Source organism: Toxotes jaculatrix, chromosome 11 (assembly GCF_017976425.1).
Source record: "Toxotes jaculatrix isolate fToxJac2 chromosome 11, fToxJac2.pri, whole genome shotgun sequence".
NCBI lineage: Eukaryota > Metazoa > Chordata > Actinopteri > Toxotidae > Toxotes > Toxotes jaculatrix.
Genome location: NC_054404.1, coordinates 19,714,447 through 19,734,646, shown reverse-complemented (window position 1 = coordinate 19,734,646; position 20,200 = coordinate 19,714,447). Strand labels below are relative to the sequence as shown.

The window sequence follows — 20,200 nt, the reverse complement described above, 5'->3', positions numbered from 1 at the left end:
GGTAGGTTTCAGATTCTGCAATAAATTCAGCGACTGACACATGTAACCACAGTATTGTGTATTTTTTAGACATATCATTAAAGTTGAACCGACTGGCACATGGGAAATTGCCAAGCCTATTTCAGAAAATTGCTTTGTGTCATTGATTCTGATATCGGTTAAATAGCCTGCGTACAGATTTGATTACCATTTACGCTTAGCGTGTCGGATCAGGTTTCAACCCCTTTGTCCTACGCATACTGCTGGACATAATTTATGAGAAATTAAGATTGATGGGAAAAAATGTTTGACAAACTTATTAAAACACTACTATAGAATACTAAACTGTTTCCTTTGTGAAAAAATAAAGTGACGTAAGGTAGTCGATCACTAGTAATGTAAATACTGTATTCGTTGAATTAAAACATTAAAATTTGGTAAACCTAGAATAATTTAAACTTAAACTCTGCAAAGAACCTGGAAATATCCATAAACGACACAAATCAATAGAGCATGATTGGACCAATCCTTTAATTTAGTTGAGGACCATTTTAAACTATTACTACTACATAAAGTTGTAATTGTACTATGAGTTGGAGAGGCTGGAAATTGAATATCCTTCTGATTTATGTGGATTACAAAGAGAAACAATTTTTTGTTTTCCTTCTTTTTGCATTTACACAAAATAAAATGGGGGAATGCTGAACATTTTATAGAAGTAAAGAGTGCTCACGGTGATTTTGTTTTTTGTTTTGAAGGCAACGAGATGGACACAGATATACTTTCTCTGTAGGACCCTTTGTACTGGTATTGAGATAATCCCATGTGCATTAAAATGGAATGGATCTACCTCCACTGCTTTTTATATTTGCTTTTTATCACAGTGGCTGAAATTTGCTGACATTACACAGCCACTAGAGGGCGCCAGACGTCTTTACCTGTACCTTCTATGACATTCATTACCAGTCAGTGGAACCACTTTACCAGTAATCGTTCATCTTATCACATTACAGTTACACGTGACCCCAGATAAATAGCTCAGTTGGAATAATCTAAATAAAGTTTTTTTTTTGGTTGATTTGTTGGTATTCGAGTTTTTCCACGCACAGGGGATACGTGGTTTAGGCCTTCTGACATCACAGCGTTTTTTCAGACGCTGTGTCTTTTGTTTGCTTTGAAAGGGGAACTGATTTAAAGAATGACATGCACGGGATTTACTCTGCTCCTCCTCTTTTAAATCCCTGAGCGCTACTTCTGTAAATCACTGTGAACTGGGTCCTACCATCAGAGAGACTGCAGCACAATGGAAGAATCAGCTTTCAGATCAACCAAGAAAAAAGTTGTGGCAGTGGTAGGCGGAGGTTTGGTAAGTCGAAAATGAAGGTGAACTTTTAAAACACCCTGAATTATGTCTTTTAATCTCTTGACTGCATATTGACCATAACGAAAGTAACTGTCCTCTTATAAAGGAGATAGTTATACAAAAAAGTTTTTGAGAGGGGAAAGGAAGGACTCACGTTTTGTACAATGTGGTAAAAGAAGTGTATTTTTTTTTATTAGTGTAGAGTAAAGAATATGAAGTTATAAAAGAGTATGTGTTGAGTGGTTCTGCAGATTTTATAGTGTTGTTATTGTATAGTTAAGGGATAATTATTTAGGAATGAAAGTGTCAATCACAGTAGGTTTGGCAAGATTTTCAAAGAATTATCCATATTCCTCTTCACCCTGTAGGTTGGATCACTGAATGCCTGCTTCTTTGCCAAAAGAGGCTTTGATGTGGAACTCTTTGAAACTCGGGAAGGTAATATTGAAATCTCTTTGTAAAGTCTGCTTTTCAAAGTAAATCCCATTGTCACTTCCTCTGTGTGAGGAATACATCCATACATCGAAATTACAATATTCCTGAATAGTATGCATGCAGTCGCGCACACACAGGTGGTGAATAGAGGCGATGCTTCTCTAACAGATAACCAAAAATTCAGAAACTCTTGTGTGATTTTGGTCAGATATCCGGCAAGCCGAAATTGTCAGGGGGAGAAGCATCAACCTGGCTTTGTCTCACAGAGGCCGGCAAGCACTGAAACATGTCGGAATGGAGGAAAAGGTATGCTGACCATTTATATTCACTGTTCGACTTGTAAAGTGGAAATGAAGTAAGGTTTATCCGAGGACTGCAGAGCCATGGTGACCCTGTCTTGCTTGTTTATTGGTCTTAAAGGTGGCAAGCAATCAAATTGGTAGCAAATAATTGTGTAGGTCAGCTATTATTTCCGCTCATGTCACTATATAAGTCCTCTTAAACCACACAACACAGACAAAACAGGTGGAAAACCTTCATTTTTTTGTTTAGCTGGATTTTTAATAATGAAATATTAAACATGTGGCTTTGCTCGAACACCACCCAAGATGTTTTATTCTGGCATTTATGTTCAGCAGGCTTTTTTGTTGGTCCACATTTGCTGCACTGAGCATGTTACACACGCCTGAGAACCCTGTGTCAGACCCTTTTTCTTACACTTGCATGACTTTTCAGCATGACAACACAAGGCCTGCTTTACAAGGCTTTCACATAAACTCTCAAAGGCAGCTACTGAGAGACCAAATGGACTAGCTGGACTGTCCATAGCCTGACACCCTTTCCTTTCACTCATGATTAGTGACTTAAAATCCTGTTTGTTTTCACAGAACCAATGCAATGATCTGTTTTTCCTCAGATTGTTTCCCAAGGAATTCCCATGCATGCAAGAATGATCCATTCACTGAGTGGGAAACAGTCCCCAATCCCTTATGGCAAGAAAGGCCAGGTAATGCTATTGGTGTAATGTGAACAAATATGTATTTTATCAACCTGAAAAAAGTCTCAGTTAACTATGTAACGCAATAATAACTGACAGGTCAGCAGTAAGAATATGGTATACGGTCAAACAGTAAGAATGGTATATTGACAGCATCTTCACTATTTCCTACTATACATGTTGTTGAATGTAACAGAATATTTTCCTATATTCCTGTTACAAGTGTTTGGTTGATAGCAAACATAGTGTAAGAATTGCGTCATGTATACTGTTTCAGTCTGCAGATTAAATATTAATTTTTCAGCTTGCTAGACTTCACCAACATAACCTTGGAGCATTAAGTCTGAACACAAAGAAGCTACAATATCCATGCACACACAGAGATAAGTTAGGCGACGCGACTCAAGGATTCACCAAATGATGACAGCTTAGTCACAGTAAGTGACTAAGTAACAGAGGTCCAAATGAAATGAGGTTTGTATGTCATTAGTAAACACGTCCCTGTTATATGATGATTAGTGTGTCTGAAAAAAGTTGTTCTTAATTACACTGCCCCAGTTTTGCTGGGATGCTTAATCTAACAGGGACTTACATGGTTAAATAAAACAGAAATATACAAGACAAACAGTGAAAGACAGTGAAAGATGGTAGACTGTAGGGAGACAGAGAGCGAGAGAGCATGAACCCAACAGGCTTCTTGTTCCCATTTTAAATGAACAGTGTGAAGCTGTAGTACCTGTAGAATTGCACTGTAATTGATTGTTCTCCTTCCAGTACATCCTGTCAGTAGACCGAGCCAATTTGAACAAAGCGCTGCTAACAGGTAAGAACATTAACAATGTTCTATAATTCAAACAGAATAGCCTTGGAGTAATAACACTGAACACAATGTCATAGAAAATGTGCTGACACAACCAAATTATAGCCAAACTGAAATTGCAATTTAACATTCAACATCCTACTGATGAAGAATGTTTACTCCTTTCAGACATCCACACCTGTATGTGAATCTGATGGCATCATGAATAAGATCTGAATAAGCACCCGTGCCACATAAAACAGGCTGTAGAAGTTCTAGTGGAAATCTTATTAAGTCAGACCTTGTTACATGTCCACAACACTCTCAGCACTGCACAAGTATGAATTGAATGCCATCAGATTAACACAAAGGCAGCAGCGGCAGCACAAGATGAAAAATGTACAGAGAGAGGGATTAAATGCACATCTTGTAAAGTTACCGCCTTCTAACAGGACTTTAATTACATGTTATCGCACACTTCATCTCTCATACACATAGGAAATATAATTTAATATAAAAAAGTAATAAGAGTTGAATAAAGAGTTGAATAAACTATAAAACTCAATGAAACAGCCAATTTTAAGTTATTGAGAAGATTCTTCTCATTTTTGATCAGGCTAAGAAAAACTATTTTTAATACAACCGCAGTAATTATCCCTCTTCCTATATTTTTGTAAAACCCTGTGCTAATTCTCTGCTTGTGCATTGTGGGGTATTATAAAACAGGCATCTGAATTCAATTATGGATTAATACTAAATGCTAAAACATACTGCAACAGTAGCACAAAAGGAGAATCATAGGATCCAAAACCACATTTTATGTACCATAAAAATTCCCACAAAAAATAGTGTCCATGTACAGGGCCTGTACTCTGCTCTCTGCCCACAGTTACTCAATGAAATACTCGGTCTGTTACATGAGTGAGCGAGTGAATGAGCGATTCGTACAGATCGTACAGATTGTACAGATCCATAGGGTCAGTAAACTGCAATCTTAGCTAACATAAGTTACCATAAACTACCGGTCATACCAGACCAAATACAACTATATCAGCGAACTCTCTTTGTGTACTGAATTGAGCAACCAAACCTTTTATTGCTAATACATTGTACTTTTTATTTGACTAGGAATAACGTATTATTTCTTCTTCCAAAAGTTTTTACAAACAGCATATAACACAAATAAGTGAATACATTTTCTTTCATTCTGTGAAAACCTTAATCAAGTTTTATGTCTGTACCCTTGATATTCGTTCTTAATTCATGAACTCTGCACAAAGCTCCAAGTTAAATGACATACTCTTTCTTCCCACTACTCGCCCTAAATTAGCCTTATCCACTGCAGATACTCCCTGTGCATTAGCCTCATGTGAGTCTTTAAACTGCATGAGTACGTCAGGCGACGTCAGAGTGTGTAAGTCTCTTCAGGCTAAAGGGATTTTGCCAAATATTTAATGAACTTCCTCCGTGTATGCTTGGAGATGATGTGTGACAGCACGGGTCTGTCTTTAATTAGATTGCCTGCGTGTGCTGAAAGAGAGGCTGATTGTAAAGCCGTCGCTCTTATCAGGGCCAATCCAGACTCCTGGAGCGAACACTGAGATAAAGAGATTTTGGAGAGTGTGACAGCCTAAACATTAGTTTTCACAAAGCCAGATATGCTGACTGCTGTGTTATGTTGTTCTAGAGATTTGTGCTAATCAGCATGAGGTCATTCCCCTTCGGGGGTGGTGGGGATTGATTTAACTATTTGCTGACAGTCTGTGTCCTCACTCCTTTTTATCAGAAGTATGAAAGCTTCCTGCACATTTTAACAAGATATTTAATCTGTCACATTAAACTGCTGGTGTTATGTCATGGATGCATCTGTGATATAAGCTGTTTTTCAACTTCTCACTCCCACAGAAGCAGAGACGTATCCAAACACAAAGCTGAACTTCGACCACAAACTGCAGGACTGGAGTGCTGAAACAGGGCAAATGACCTTTGTCAGGTAAATAGTTACCGATCTTACACATGTGAACCCATGCACTCACAGCACACACACTCACAGCATACACACTCACAGCACACACACACACACACACACACACACACAGGCGTACATAATATGTGAAGGGTAATCCAGGAGGAGGATCTGCTCATTTGGATTCTTTGTTTTAACTTTATTGATCATGTTCCCTCTGTGCTCCAGCATGTAAACACACGTGGCCTCGTACATGTTAACTGCTCGGGGCCTGGGATGGTGATAAACATGTTGCCTTTGAAGCCTTGTTAGTCTGTCCTTGAGGTAAATGTGACACACAATTTACAACCCAATTAACATCGAAAAACGCCTCCAGGTCTTTTTAGTTGTGGGAATTAGTGTACTCTGCAGTGAATTATTACCACAGTATGCAGGAGCACAAAGTCTGTTTAATTCGATCACCATTTTTTTAAATTGAATTCAGCCTTATCTAAAATGTGTACAAATCCATTTAATATGTATTTTGTCACTTCTGTTTATTTATTTATTTTTATGCCTGGTGGTCCAACTTGTACCTTGTTGAATATGCGGATCAGAGTGAGTCACTGTGCCGTTTTTGCAGTAATGAACAAACACTTTAATGCACTTTAATTTAATCAAGTTTTGCTGTGAGTGTGCCTCGAATCCAAAAGTCACCCTGGCGAGCACCTTATGCATCCAGGACACATCCCCTCCCTTCCCCTGTAGTTGAACTGTGACAGCTCATATTTGCTCTCTCCAGCTCGTGTGATGAAATATACACAGAGCCTGATGCCACTATAATAGCTGGTTTCCTCCCATAGTAGCCAGGAAATCTTCATAGATAACCATCAGCATGAAATCATAGTACACGACCTCCTTTGTTCCTATGGTCTGGTCTATATCATACCTTATTGTTGTAAATCTAATAACATGTTAATGAGGTCTTAGAACAGCACAGATCACTCTTGGATATTGTTATCTGATTCAGTTTTTGAGATACGGTATCTTTATGTGGACAGCTGTAGCACTGTGGTGGGCAGACACAATGTGAAATCAGCATCCCATGGTGCAGGCATGTGCATATAACAAAAGCACTGTCGCCGAGCCTCACAACACTGTAATTACAAAACCAGATATTGTCAGAGGCTTTAGATAAATTTACAAATGTACTGGTCCCTATGAACATTTGGTATTTTCGTACGACTCTAATCAAAATAAAGCTGATCATTGAACTAATAATAAATCCACTTTGCTAAAATTGTCAGAATAACATTGAAGCGCCGGTGTGTAATCAGTGTGAATTATCTTTTGCCTCACCTATCCTTTAACTGTGGAGTCTACTCATTCTGAACTGGAAGGTGCATAACACAGAAGCTATAATAAGATAATCTGAAGCTGTGTATCAGTCTTAGGTTTGAGTGTATATTGAATACATATGTTGATGTATTCATCAATTTCTTGTTTGGGATCAAGAATAATTAAATGAATTACACTCTGCGACTGTGCTGTCTTTAGTTTAACAAATAATGTTCAAGTTCATAAGTGTTAAGTGTAAAAATGTAAAAGTTATATTTTTTTCTTTAGTTCAGGTAATTTGTGTTGGAGTGAGTGTTTGGGTTCCTTTTTTGGGTTTTCAAAAATGGCATCAGAGTGAGCGCTCCTCTTGACAATATGTTAACTAGCATCATGGACGCTCCGCTCAGCTACGCTAGGAGAGAGCAGTTAAGGCAGGAACGGAGTGTCGCGGTTTAAAAGTTTATGGATGTTTGCGCACGCTTCGGCCTGTGACCGCTACAGTCTGTAAGTGTTATTGTGTGTAGTTTGAAGTTGTACGTTTAGCGTGTTATGGTTGTAGCATTTTATTTTAGCGGCTAACTTGCATATTGTTTAGTTTAGTTTAGTTTAGTTTAGTTTAGTTTAGTTCAGTTTAGCTTAGCTTGCTAGCTCCATTTTACTTTGCGAAATGTGTACTGTTTTTTGTTATGTTTTGTGCGGATATTAATTTGCGTTATTTTTTCTGTTGTATTTCAGTTTTATAAAAAAAATAAATGACGGTGTGTGTTTTAAAACTAGAAAAGTCACATTCGTCGTTTGATATTAGCTGGCTGTCTAGCCTCGCAAGATTACGCTTGGTGAGGGCAGCACAGTAAAAAGACTGAAACGCAGCGGGCTCAAGCATCGTAAAGCAACATTAACCAACATGAGTCTACCCTCAGGAAAGAGCTATCTTAAAGACTTTGCCGCTATGCAGTAAAATGAAGCTTGTGGAGAGCAAGAAGTTGCTACAGCTAACGCAACCACAAGGCAGACACCGCTTCCAACTTTGGATGCTAAGTCACGGTCATCTAAAGCCTCCACTAGGCTCTCCCAGAGATCATTATCAACATCTTCTTCAGCTGTTAAAGCATATGCTAAAGCAAAAGCTGCCTGGGCTCAACTAGCTTATGCTGAACGAGAGGCGGACATGATGAAGCAGAGAGCAGAACTGCTGAAACAACAGGCTGACTTTGACGCTAGTCTCCATCTTCTACAGTGTCAAATAGCTGCTGCTGAAGCTGAAGCTACGGCCTATATGGAAGCTGAAATTGAAAGTGGTGAGCTCAAGCCTGATCCTCCTGTTGTTGAGGAGCCCATCAGTACATTTCAGCGCACTCATGACTACATCCAACAACAGTCAGAGTTGCTCTTTACAGAAGAGCCATATTCAGGAAAAATAGATGAACTGAGAATACCTGATGTCAAACCGCCAGTGCTTCATGGTATTCAAGACAACACACAGCCAGTGTACAAAAACACAAAAGAGGAGCAAACAGCAATCAGGTGTTCAAATGCTCATGTTCCAAAATCTGCCTAGTTAGAGAGGGCAGTTAAAATGAATGCAGTGCTAGATGAACAAAATAACAAGTCTCTTGCCAAAACAGAGTTCTTCACCCTTTTTACTGTTAAAGGTAGCCCCACCCCATACATTCTGAAAACCTGCTCTGGAAAATCAGAGGCAGCAGGTAGAAGAGCTGTCAATTTCATCATTGAATCCATGGATAGGAAACTCCGGCTTCCTCTACCGCTCTTAATAGAGTGTGACATGGTGCCGGATGAGAGGTCAGAAATACCCTTGCACGTCATCACCCTCATCTGCTCCCAGTTGCTACCAAGATTCAACCTGTAGACCAAGATGCTCAGATTCTCCTGCTCTTAGGAAGAGACATTCTTCAGGTGAACAAAGTACGTGAGCAAATCAATGGGCCCCACAACGCACCATACGCTCAACGGCTAGACCTAGGCTGGGTCATCGTGGGAGAAGCGTGCTTAGGAACAGCACACAAACCATCAGAGATCAACGTCTACAAAACAAACACACTGCACAATTGTCGTACATCCTTTCTCAAACCATGTCCAAACAGTGTCCATGTGAAGGAAGACTATGGTGACAAGACACAACACCACGGCCCACCCTTCCCTGCACGTAAGGAGAATGCTTACTGTCGCTCACTGTCAATGTACATGGCCTAGGGAGTTCAGTGTTTGATAAGTCTGAGGATGACAATAAGTCAGCATTATCCATCGATGACAAAGCTTTCCTAAGCATCATGGACTCAGAGGTCCACCAAAACGAAGGAAACAGCTGGGTGGCTCCTTTGCGATTTCGTTCTCCACGCCGAAGGCTTCCAAGCAACAGGGAACAAGCTTTCAAACGTCTCTGCTCGCTACGGAGGATGTTGGAGAAAAAGCCAGAGATGAAAGCTCACTACATCAAGCTCATGCAAAAGATGCTGGACAATGACCAAGCGGAGCTCGCCCCACCTTTGGATAAAGGTAAAGAACACTGGTACCTGCCAACATTTGGTGTGTACCACCCGCAGAAGCCAGACCAGATACGAGTCGTGTTTGACTCAAGTGCTGAACATGATGGAACATCTCTCAATGATGTACTCCTCAGTGGACCAGACTTAAACAACACTTTGTTGGGAGTTCTTCTGAGGTTCTGTAAAGAACCTATAACCCTCTCAGCAGATGTGGAACAGATGTTTTATTGCTTCGTTGTCCGAGAAGATCACAGGGACTTTCTCCGCTACCTCTGGTATGAGGACAACGACATCAACAAGGGTGTGGCAGAATACAGGATGAAAGTACATGTATTTGGAAACAGTCCTTCACCTGCTGTAGCCATCTACTGCATGAGACGAGCAGCTCAGAAGGGTGAAGAAGAACATGGTTCTGACGCAAGACAGTTTGTTGAAAGACAGTTCTATGTTGACGATTGTCTTACCTCAGTTGCTACACCTGAGAAGGCAATAGATCATCTTGCACGAACCAGAGAGATGCTGGCAGAATCCAACCTACGGTTGCACAAAGTAGCATCAAACTGTAACCAGGTAATGGAAGCCTTCCCGGTAGAGAACCGGGCCAAAGAATTGAAAGACCTGGACCTTGGTGTGGATCCTCTGCCTCTTCAGAGAAGCCTGGGGCTCTCCTGGAACCTAGAAACTGACAGCTTCACTTATCGGGTGTCCAGCGAAGAGAAACCATTCACTCAGAGAGGTGTGTTGTCAACAGTTAATAGTTTGTACGACCCCTTGGGCTTTGTAGCTCCTGTAATAATGCAAGGGAAAGCATTAGTCTGAGAACTGTCATCTGAGCAGAGCGAGTGGGACACTCCTCTTTCCTCAAGAAAGGAAGCAGAGTGGAAAGTAATGGATAATTGGGAGCAAGTCCTGAGTACTTTCATGGCAGAGGTGATGGCAATCATGAATGCCAGACCCCTTGTACCTATATCCACCGATCCTGATAATCCAGCAATACTCACCTCAGCAACATTGCTTACTCAGAAGATGAGTGCAGTCTCTGCATCTTCTGGATGCTTTGGAGCTGCTCAGTTGTACACAAAGCAGTGGAAGCAGGTTCAGTGTCTTGCTAACACATTTTGGAAGAGATGGAAAGGAGAGTATTTAGCCACTCTTCAGAGCCGAAGGAAGTGGACAAAGGACAAACCAAATGTCAAAGAAGGAAATGTTGTCTTACTGAAGGATGGACAGGCCCAGAGGAATGACTGGCCAATGGGACTGATCGTCAAGGTTTTGCCAAGCAGTGATAAGTCCGCAAGGTGAAAGTGCGGATTGTGAAAGATGGAACAGCTAAGGTTCTCCAAAGGCCAGTCTCAGAGATTGTAGTTCTTCTTTCAGAGACTGAGTGAAAAGATAACAGTTTATGTAAAATGTAAAAGTTATATTTTTTCTTTAGTTCAGGTAATTAGTGTTGGAGTGAGTGTTCGGGTTCCTTTTTTGGGTTTTGAAAATGGCATCAGAGTGAGCGCTCCTCTTGACAGTATGTTAACTAGCATCTTGGACGCTCCGCTCAGCTACGCTAGGAGAGAGCCGTTAAGGCAGGAACGGAGTGTCGCGGTTTAAAAGTTTATGGATGTTTGCGCACGCTTCGGCCTGTGACCGCTACAGTCTGTAAGTGTTATTGTGTGTAGTTTGAAGTTGTACGTTTAGCGTGTTATGGTTGTAGCATTTTATTTAGCGGCTAACTTGCATATTGTATAGTTTAGCGTGCTAGCTCCATTTTACTTTGCGAAATGTGTACTGTTTTTTGTTATGTTTTGTGCGGATATTAATTTGCGTTATTTTTTCTGTTGTATTTCAGGTTTACAAAAAAGAAATAACGGTGTGTGTTTTAAAACGAGAAAAGTCACATTCGTTGTTTGATGTTAGCTGGCTGTCTAGCCTCGCAAGATTACGCTTGGTGAGGGCAGCACAGCGACACTGTTCGTGGGTGTCTAAATAATTTGAATGGTGCTTAAACCATTATGTATTCTGTAAGGGTTTTTGAGCAAGATGACAGGGTGCCAAGAAAATACTCTTACTGAGTAATGAAATGTACTTAATATAGAGTTTAACAGATGCACTAGCATTTCCACTTGGGTCATTAATGCGTACTGGCCCGTGAACAGCGTCAGATCTCAGAGCCAATGTTTAATCCGCACATAACTCCAGGCACCGTGACAGGAACCGTTTCCACGTAGCACATCAGACGTCCGTGGCATGCACTGCGTCTGGGGATGTTGGGAATACTGACACCTGCAGCCTGAAGCAGCTCTGCAACATAATCAGCAGACGCAGCAAATAGTATAGTGTGTTTATAGTTGCCAGAGATGCCATCATCTTATCATTAATCAAAAAAACGCATTCAGTGACTGTATTATACAGATGCTGTCATATTAACCATTGTTTGAATTTAAAGTGTCAATGAAATACTGTATATTTGGTGAGTAGCAAAGAGCATCGTTTTAAAATCGTGCTTATCTTGGATTTTAAAGTGAACATAAAAGTTTACCCTTTTTGTTTTAATTGGAGAAAAAAAAATTAAATATCTGTAATTAATTTTAAAAAATGCTTTAAAATATAGTAAAAACAGTGAGAAATGAGATGCTCATTTCTGCTCTAATGGGAAAGCCAAAAAAAATCTGTGGCTGTAAGTGAACTCCAGCAGAGGAAAAGATACTCCCGAAATCTTCTGTGTGCACGATCAACAGGCCAAGTGTGAGAAAGAAAAGCTCAACCATGTAGCGCTCAGTCTGCGTTACTTTTGTGCCTGAGTCAAACCCAAAGCACAAAGCCACTTAACATATTTTAATGTATTATTGAAGAACACTTTTTATGCACCTTATTCTCAGCCTGGGTGACAGGTGTGGAGGGACATTGCTTCTAAGAAGTCTAACGAAGGTCTTTGACTGAAGCGTTGCCTTTGGTCATTAAATTATTTAATGTGTAGACTGCTTATGGCTATTTTTTGTAATAGGGATCCTCAGGCTAAGCATAAAAAGAATTAACTTGTTAAATTGAGTTAGAGTCTAGTAAAGCTAAAAAAGTTATTTTGCAGTAAACAGTACATTTAAGTTAATTTGCCATATTACTTGTATGTCTCTCAGGTCAGATGGATCCAAGGAGCAGATCATGGCAGACCTAATAGTGGGCTGTGATGGAGCTTTCTCTGCCATCCGCAAACAATTCCTTCGCCGCAGCCGCTTCAACTATAGCCAGACCTACATCCCCCATGGCTACATGGAGCTCACCATGCCGCCCATCAACGGAGAGGTCAGTCCTCTGTACAGTACTCCTCTGTTTTCTGCAGGTGGGGAGATGCTGCTAGTATTAGACTCACAATTTGTGGGCACAATTGTCGTCTTTATTTCCTTTTTGTTTGTCCCACTTTCATCATCATCATCACCAGTTTGCCATGAAGCCTAATTATCTACACATCTGGCCACGGAACACATTTATGATGATTGCCCTGCCCAACTTGGTGAGTGTGAATCTTCTTTCTCTTCTCTCTTCTAGCTGCTCTGTTTTGTTTTTTTTCTTTTTCAAACTACGCCTGTAACTTGAACAATGTAAAAGGTTTATTTGTGAGGTTATTACGTCACATAATTTGGCAACCGCTAGCTAGTTCAAACATAGAAAGGTATAATCAGTTGAGAAAATTTCAGGGCATGATTGACCTCTGGGATGTCCTCATAGAGTTAATTAGCCTCCTTTACAGGTGCTTCATCTCCAGTGGAGACTTCCTCATCAGAAATCGCTGCCTGCAAAATGTCTTGGCTCCTGAGCTTCAGCCTAGATTTAACACAGAGGCTGTGTTCTCCTCGTCTGTCTCTGTCCGACTTCTCTCTGTCTCTCCTGTCCGTATTAATCCCACAATGATTTTTCTGCCTGGCTGATTCAGCACAACGGGTTTTTGCTCTCTTCAGTGAGACCAGGTTCAGGCAGCTGACTCTGAAGTGCATTCACACTGTCACTCACTGTCCTAGTTCCCAGGAACGCATTAAGGCTGAGAATAAAAAAACCCATTGCTGCATGGTCACATGGTAACAGTGACAGTGCTAAAAGGTCCTTGGGGAGGACTTTGTGATGTTGATAGATAGCACCTGCTCAGATGGGCAGATAATGACACGCCCACAACCTTTCATCCATCACTTGCACTGGGTGCAGTTTGGTTATTACATTTGCATTGAGGATGGAAGATTCTATAATGAGGGAGCATTTAGCAGACCCATGGAAATAATGTGATTCTGTATTAAAGTGTAACAAATAAAATATACAGTCACCAAGAACTCACATCTGCTTATCCGTGCAATTATCAAATAAGCCAATCATGTGGCAGCAGTGAAATACATAAAAATCCTGCAGATACAGGTCAGAAGCTTGACCTAATGTTCACATCAAACATCAGAATGGAGAAAATCTCAGTGACTTTGACCGTGACATGATTGTTGGTGCTAGACGGGCTGATTTGAGTGTGTCTGAATCTGTTGGTCTGCTGGGATTTTCACACACAGCAGTCTTAAGAGTTTAACCCTTAGAATGGAGCCAAAAGAAGAAGAAAAGAAACATCCAGCGAGCAGCAGTTCTGAGGAGGGAAACATCTTGTTGATGGAAGACGTCAGAGGATGTAGAGATATAACTGTGCCAAGCACAGAAGTATCTCAGAATGAACAACATGTTGAGCCTTGAGACGCATCATCCAAGAACAGAACTTGCTCCTGACTAAAATATATTGCTATTAGAAATATAAACTTTACAGACATTCATTGTCCCCAGAGGGTGAATTGTGATTAGTTTGGTGATCGCTTAACTTTTCACCACCACCATAATCAAATCCATTTTTCTGTTTGTTCAATACTTTCCAATACTGGAAAACGAATGACATTTATAAACATAAAAAATTATTGAAAAAGTATTGATGATGTGAGTATTTCCATTTTATGCTGCTTCATACTTCTACTTCACTAAATCTGAGAGGTAGATATTGTACTTTTTACTGCACTCTGTTTATATGACAGATGTATTTACTGGTTACTTTTGGTACTTTAAATTTGAGGCTAATACTTACGTACTTTTACTTTAGTAAAATTTTTAATGCAGGACAATTACTTGTAACAGTATGTCTGCACTACTTAAGTGAAAGTTCTGAGTACTTCTCCCACCACTGGTGACCATGTTAACATGCTGAACACACCATTGCATCTGGTACATCCTCAGAGAGCTGCAATCATGCCTGTAGATTCTTGCTATTACAAATTCCCAATAAACACAAATTCCCATAAACACAATTCTCTAATATATCATTTTATTACAGAAACTTTTTATTATACTGGCCGTCTGTCAAAGTTCTGCACACTGCTGACGTCCTGTTGCTGGAACAGCGGGTGGAAAAAAGGTCAATCTTGTGAAGCATGTTGTAGTGTTAGTGTTATGTCTTTGTGAAAATGAAGATGACTCCATTTGACTTGGCAAGAAGTACATCCCAGTGGACTGAGAGCTAACATCACTGTGCACTTTGTTCTGTTTTATTTATTTATTTAATTTTATTTTTTTTTTCAATTTAGGACAAGACATTTACCTGTACCCTCTTCATGCCCTTTGAAGAGTTTGAGAAAATCACCACAGGAGATGAAGTCATTGAGTTTTTCCAGAAATACTTCCCTGACGCCATACCACTAATAGGAGTGTAAGTGACTTTCTCACCTCCACCCGTCTCTCTCTTTCTCTCTCTTTCTCTCGTCCATCTGTTCTCTCGGTTTCCCCCTTTCTCCCACTCTGCCTTTATCTCTTCATCCAACCTGCCAAACCATCTCAAACGTTTTCATTTCCCATCATCCTGTTGACTCCAGCCACATCCACAGCTATGATCTGTGAAGTGTGAAATTGCAGACCTACAGTTACATGGCTTTGTGCAGTGAGGTTTTAATTAGAGGTGAACCGTATGTTGTGGGTGACGGACAGATAGGAGGAGGCATGAGCTGTAGTGCAGTGCTCCAGGTTTCCATTTAATTCACTTCCTCTCTGCGCTCACTTTATTTGGAGTGCTCAGGCACAAACAGCTGAATGCATGCTTTCCTTCCTCTGTTTAACTTTACCAGGGCAGACAGAGCGTGGCTGTTTCAGTTTATTCAGATGTGACAGATGCTTCTGTAGTGAGCATAACCTCAAGTCTGTTGTTTAGAAAAATGCGACTGTCAAAATGAACCGCTCAGAATGAGTTTGTAATTGTTTTATTTCCATTTGTGCCTCGCAGTGATGCTCTCAAGAGGGATTACTTCCGATTGCCCGCGCAGGCCATGGTGTCTGTCAAGTGCTCCCCATATCACATTGGCGACAAATGTGTCCTTATGGGCGACGCAGCCCACGCAGTGGTGCCTTTCTACGGGCAAGGGATGAACGCTGTAAGTAACACTAAACTGGGGACAAGAAAAGGCACAGAAGAATTGAATTGAGACTCATTCATCCATTCATGCTTTTTATAGGGCTTTGAGGACTGCATTGTCTTTGATGAAATAATGGATCAGCTCAATGAGGATTTCAGTAAGTACTCTTTCAAATGAACAAAGGTAAAAGGAGACACAGAGGACGAACAGTTCTTGAGAAAATCTGGCTGATTTCCTTTGTGTGTCTGTGCAGGTGCTGTGCTGCCTGAGTATAGTAGAGTGCGAATTCCAGACGACCATGCAATCGCAGACCTGGCCATGTACAACTACATTGAAGTAATGAATATTTATTTAATATGATTAATTTAACCTCACACTTTAAAATGTACATCTTTATGCAGCATTACAGCTATTGAAGTACATTTAATGTGTCAGAAACTGATTACTTCAGAGATAATGACCTCAACTCGGTCTGTAAAAGTCACTGCTCGTCACTGACAGTGATAGTTACAAGTAATCGCTAAACCCTAAACCTTATTTAACACTATTCATTGCAGTGATTTCCACTTAACAGTTTATATATGATTATATGATATACAGTTTTTATATGAGATGTATAGATAGGCCATTCATTGTCAAAAGAAAGTCACCTCAGGTTCTGGGTGTGTCAACTCCAAACATCAGCAGATATTTACACTTTCCAGCTGGACAGGTACCGAACCATCTGTCCTTTAATACGCTCAAAGCCAGAAACTGGTCTCAGCACTGTCTTTATTCTTAGATCTTAAAATTGACTGCAGTGTTAATTTAATCTCCCTCCACTGCAGCTACGCCCAAGAGAGTAGGAGAGCCCGTGCAACATTTCTGATAGCTGTAAGATTTATTTAACGACATCCCAATATGAAGAACAGATGTTTCACTTTGCTCACACAGGCACTGTTTTGTTTTGTTTTGTTTTGTTTTGTTTTGTTTTGTTTTGTTTTGTTTTGTTTTGTTTTGTTTTGTTTTGTAGATGCGAGCACATGTCAACTCCAAATGGTTCATTTTCAGAAAACATGTTGATAACTTCCTCCACTTCTTCATGCCGAAGACAATAATTCCACTTTACACAATGGTAAGTCTCCTAATATCAGCAAAATGATCACATTGATTTGTTTGCCACAAAAATTGAATCATTCTTTCACCTTCACTGTCTCCAGGTGACTTTCACTAGGACAAGATACCATAAAGCTGTGGAGCGCTGGCATTGGCAAAACAAAGTAAGACTTTAGTATCATCTTTTTTTTCCTGCAGACACTTAATTTTTGGGGGATATTTCATACCTTTGAACATCTTAGTATTGTAATTCAGGGCTCTTTTGAAGTCACAGTATTATCAGCAGCAAGCATGAAAGGTGAATGCAACTCACTGGGTATATGCTTCCCTTTTGTGTGGATGTGCCACAATTTTCTACAACACAGGGAAAAAATAAATTCATTATTTTTGTCCGCAAAGAAGAAGGATCAAACGTCAGTGCTCACCATGACGTTAAAAAATCTACAAATCAGGACAGAAATCTTGGTGTAGTTAAGGTCTTGGACCTAAATTTCAACAGCAACATAAAGACAATTACAAAATCAGCCTTCTACCGCCTTAAAAAAAACTAGAACTAAAGGTGTTCTATCTAAACATCCATCCATTTTCTATACTGCTTAATCCGCGTTCCATCTAAACAAGATAAACAAAAACTTGTCAACAAGTTTATTTTCAGCAGGATAGACTATTGCAAGGGTGTCTTCACAAGTCTTAGTAAAAAAAAAAAAAAAAAAAAAAAATCAACCAGACAGCTGCAGCTGATCCAGAATGCTGCTGCCAGACTCCTCACTAACACCAAGACAGAGGAGCACATCACACCGGCCCTTAATCACTGCACTGGCTTCCTGTGTGTCAAAGGAGAGATTTTGAAATCCTATTACTCGTCTATAAAGCAATAAATGGTCTCAGGCCTAATTACATCTCTGATTTATTGGATGTTACGAATCACCCAGACCCTTCAAGTCATCTGGGACAGGAACTGTCAGTTCATTTAAATCAGGGATTAAAACGTTATTGTTTGATGCAGCTTTCCAATAAGCTACGTATGTGACTTTTAAATCTTTAACTATTTATTTGCTGGCATTGCCTTTGTTTCTGTTTTTATTGTCTTTTAAATCCTATTTTATTGTCTTGATCTCAGCCACTACATATTTAAGGTATTGTTTTCACCTGGTGTGCTATACTTCTGTAAATCAGTTTGCATTCCCTTGTATCTGAATGGTGCTATATAAATAATCTTCCCTTGGCTTTTAGAAACATTTGATTCATTCTGCCACAAACAGCTTTGATGCACCAATACATGTTTGTGATTTCTTACACTTGACTGTATGGGCCAGTTAGTCCTTGGCACTGTGTTGAACTGTCTGATGTGACCTGTGCCGATGGCCTACGCGCTAATGCTCCATGTCAGATGTCAGACAGCAGGGATTTTCACAGCTTCCATTGTAAATGGTTAAAAGCCTTAGGGATGTCTGGACAAAGGGCAAAATGACCTTTATAGGGGAAAAAAAAATACTGTATGAAGCAGCATATACGGTAGTAGAGCACAGATGTTAACAAAATAATAAAATAAGGCAATATTGTGAGGGACATGTAGTGGTCAGCTGCAGAGAGGACACTGTCTGTGACTTAGTAAAGTGCAGGGAGCGTGTTGGAGTTAAAAGGTGAAGGTAACAGAGAGGTCACTGAACCAGTATATACAGTGGCTATATGTGCTGTTGGAAAAAATATGAGGCATTAAACTTTAGCTCAAAACATTTTCTATTAAATATGTTACACTAGCAATTATTTGGAATTAATTAACTAGAAGCATATAAATATAACATTGCCTCCATTTACCTACAGTTAGTACCAAATCACATATTCCTTTCAGGAACTTTCCTTTGAATTTACAGGTACATATCTGTTCCTTTCTACAAAATTATCCTAAAACGCATAATAAAGTGTTACCAAAGATGTCAGGTAAATGATAGGGTGTTTTCTATTAAGTTGTGATGCTTTTGAGTGACTGATGGAATTCATTTCCAAAGTCTTGTGTGAAGGTGTGAGGAGCAAATGACTTTGCACAAAACTGACAAGACTGATTTAAATTTACTTCACAGGTGATAAACCGTGGCCTGCTGTTCGGTGCTTCGGGAGCTGTTTTTGGAGTCTCCTACCTGCTCATTAAAAATCCTCCCGATATCAATAAGCTCATCATCCCTACTGAGAAAATGTGGAACAGGCTTATGGCCCTCAGGACCTCTTGAGCACTGACGGAGTCTCTGATCTGACTGACGAAGTGTGAAGACTGGAGTGTAAAACACTAGAAGGAACTGAGAGGGTCTAAATTTTAATTGGAGTTTGATTGAGTCCTCTGATTGGCAATGGAAGCTCTGCCAGACAAATGTATGTACTGTAATAATGATTGTTGTAACTCATACCTGTCATAGATTTAAATTTACATTTGATTATTTTCATGCCATCGCCATCGTGCACAACTTTTAATGTGAAAACAAAATGTCAGTATTAAACTCAGGGGCAGGGTCTAGTGTACATGTTTGAGTTTATAGTGATGTTTATAGAAGAACTACAAATAAATATTCCCTCAGCTCATACATACTATCACATTCTTATTTTTATTTTCACTCCTGGTCTTTATTGTTATTCTTCTCTGCAGTATCTATTTGACACAATTAGGGCCCTTTATAATAATATCTTCTCTCTATCAACAACTGCTTTTTTTGTTGTTTGTTTTGTTTTGTTTTGTTTTTTACACTGGCAGTAGCAAGTTGTGACCGCAACACTGATCTACCCTCTTAAGTTGATATGGTGAACTTGTTAGCAGACAGTTACTTATTTACACTTAATTTGCTGCTTAGTTTGATATTTTGGGGAGTACTGTTATTCATTTTCTTGCCAAGCGTTAGATGAGAAGGTCATATGTCTGTTACATTTGAAGCTAGCAGCTTGCACATTAGCTCAGCTCAGCATACAGACAGGAAACAGCTAGCCTGGTAGTCCAAAATCAACAAAACCTGTCTATTAATGCCTATTAAATAAGCTAACCTAACAGTCTCACGGAGTTAGCTTCATATTTAACAAAAGAGAATGGGATCAATCCTCTCATCTAACACTTGAAAAGAAAGCAAATTAGCATATTTCCCATGATGCCGAGCTATTCTTTTAACCAAACAGTACAAAAACAAAGGCCACTCACTCAGTCACACATCCTCACTGAGTTATCAGCTATGGAAATCCATTCATCAAGTCTATTCATAGCTGACAGCCCAGGAGGTTATGAAAGGAGCACCTCACTAGAGCATAGCGAGGTCCCAGTCTCATCTCCTCCTATCTAATTACACTCCTGTGGTCCTCATACA

The 20,200-nt window shown here is 39.9% G+C and overlaps 1 protein-coding gene across 1 annotated transcript; it reads left to right on the top strand.

The window, feature by feature from the left end:
- The first annotated feature begins 1,208 nt into the window (after nt 1-1,208).
- On the top strand, nt 1,209-19,895 carry LOC121189658 (kynurenine 3-monooxygenase). The gene is made up of 15 exons (XM_041050013.1): nt 1,209-1,345; nt 1,711-1,780; nt 1,986-2,083; nt 2,694-2,783; nt 3,549-3,597; nt 5,479-5,566; nt 12,489-12,654; nt 12,791-12,862; nt 14,946-15,067; nt 15,635-15,782; nt 15,864-15,921; nt 16,018-16,100; nt 16,777-16,878; nt 16,964-17,023; nt 18,941-19,895. The coding sequence occupies exons 1-15, from the start codon at nt 1,283-1,285 to the stop codon at nt 19,085-19,087; spliced, it is 1,416 nt and encodes a 471-aa protein (XP_040905947.1). The 5' UTR covers nt 1,209-1,282; the 3' UTR covers nt 19,088-19,895.
- The last annotated feature ends 305 nt before the right edge of the window (nt 19,896-20,200 follow it).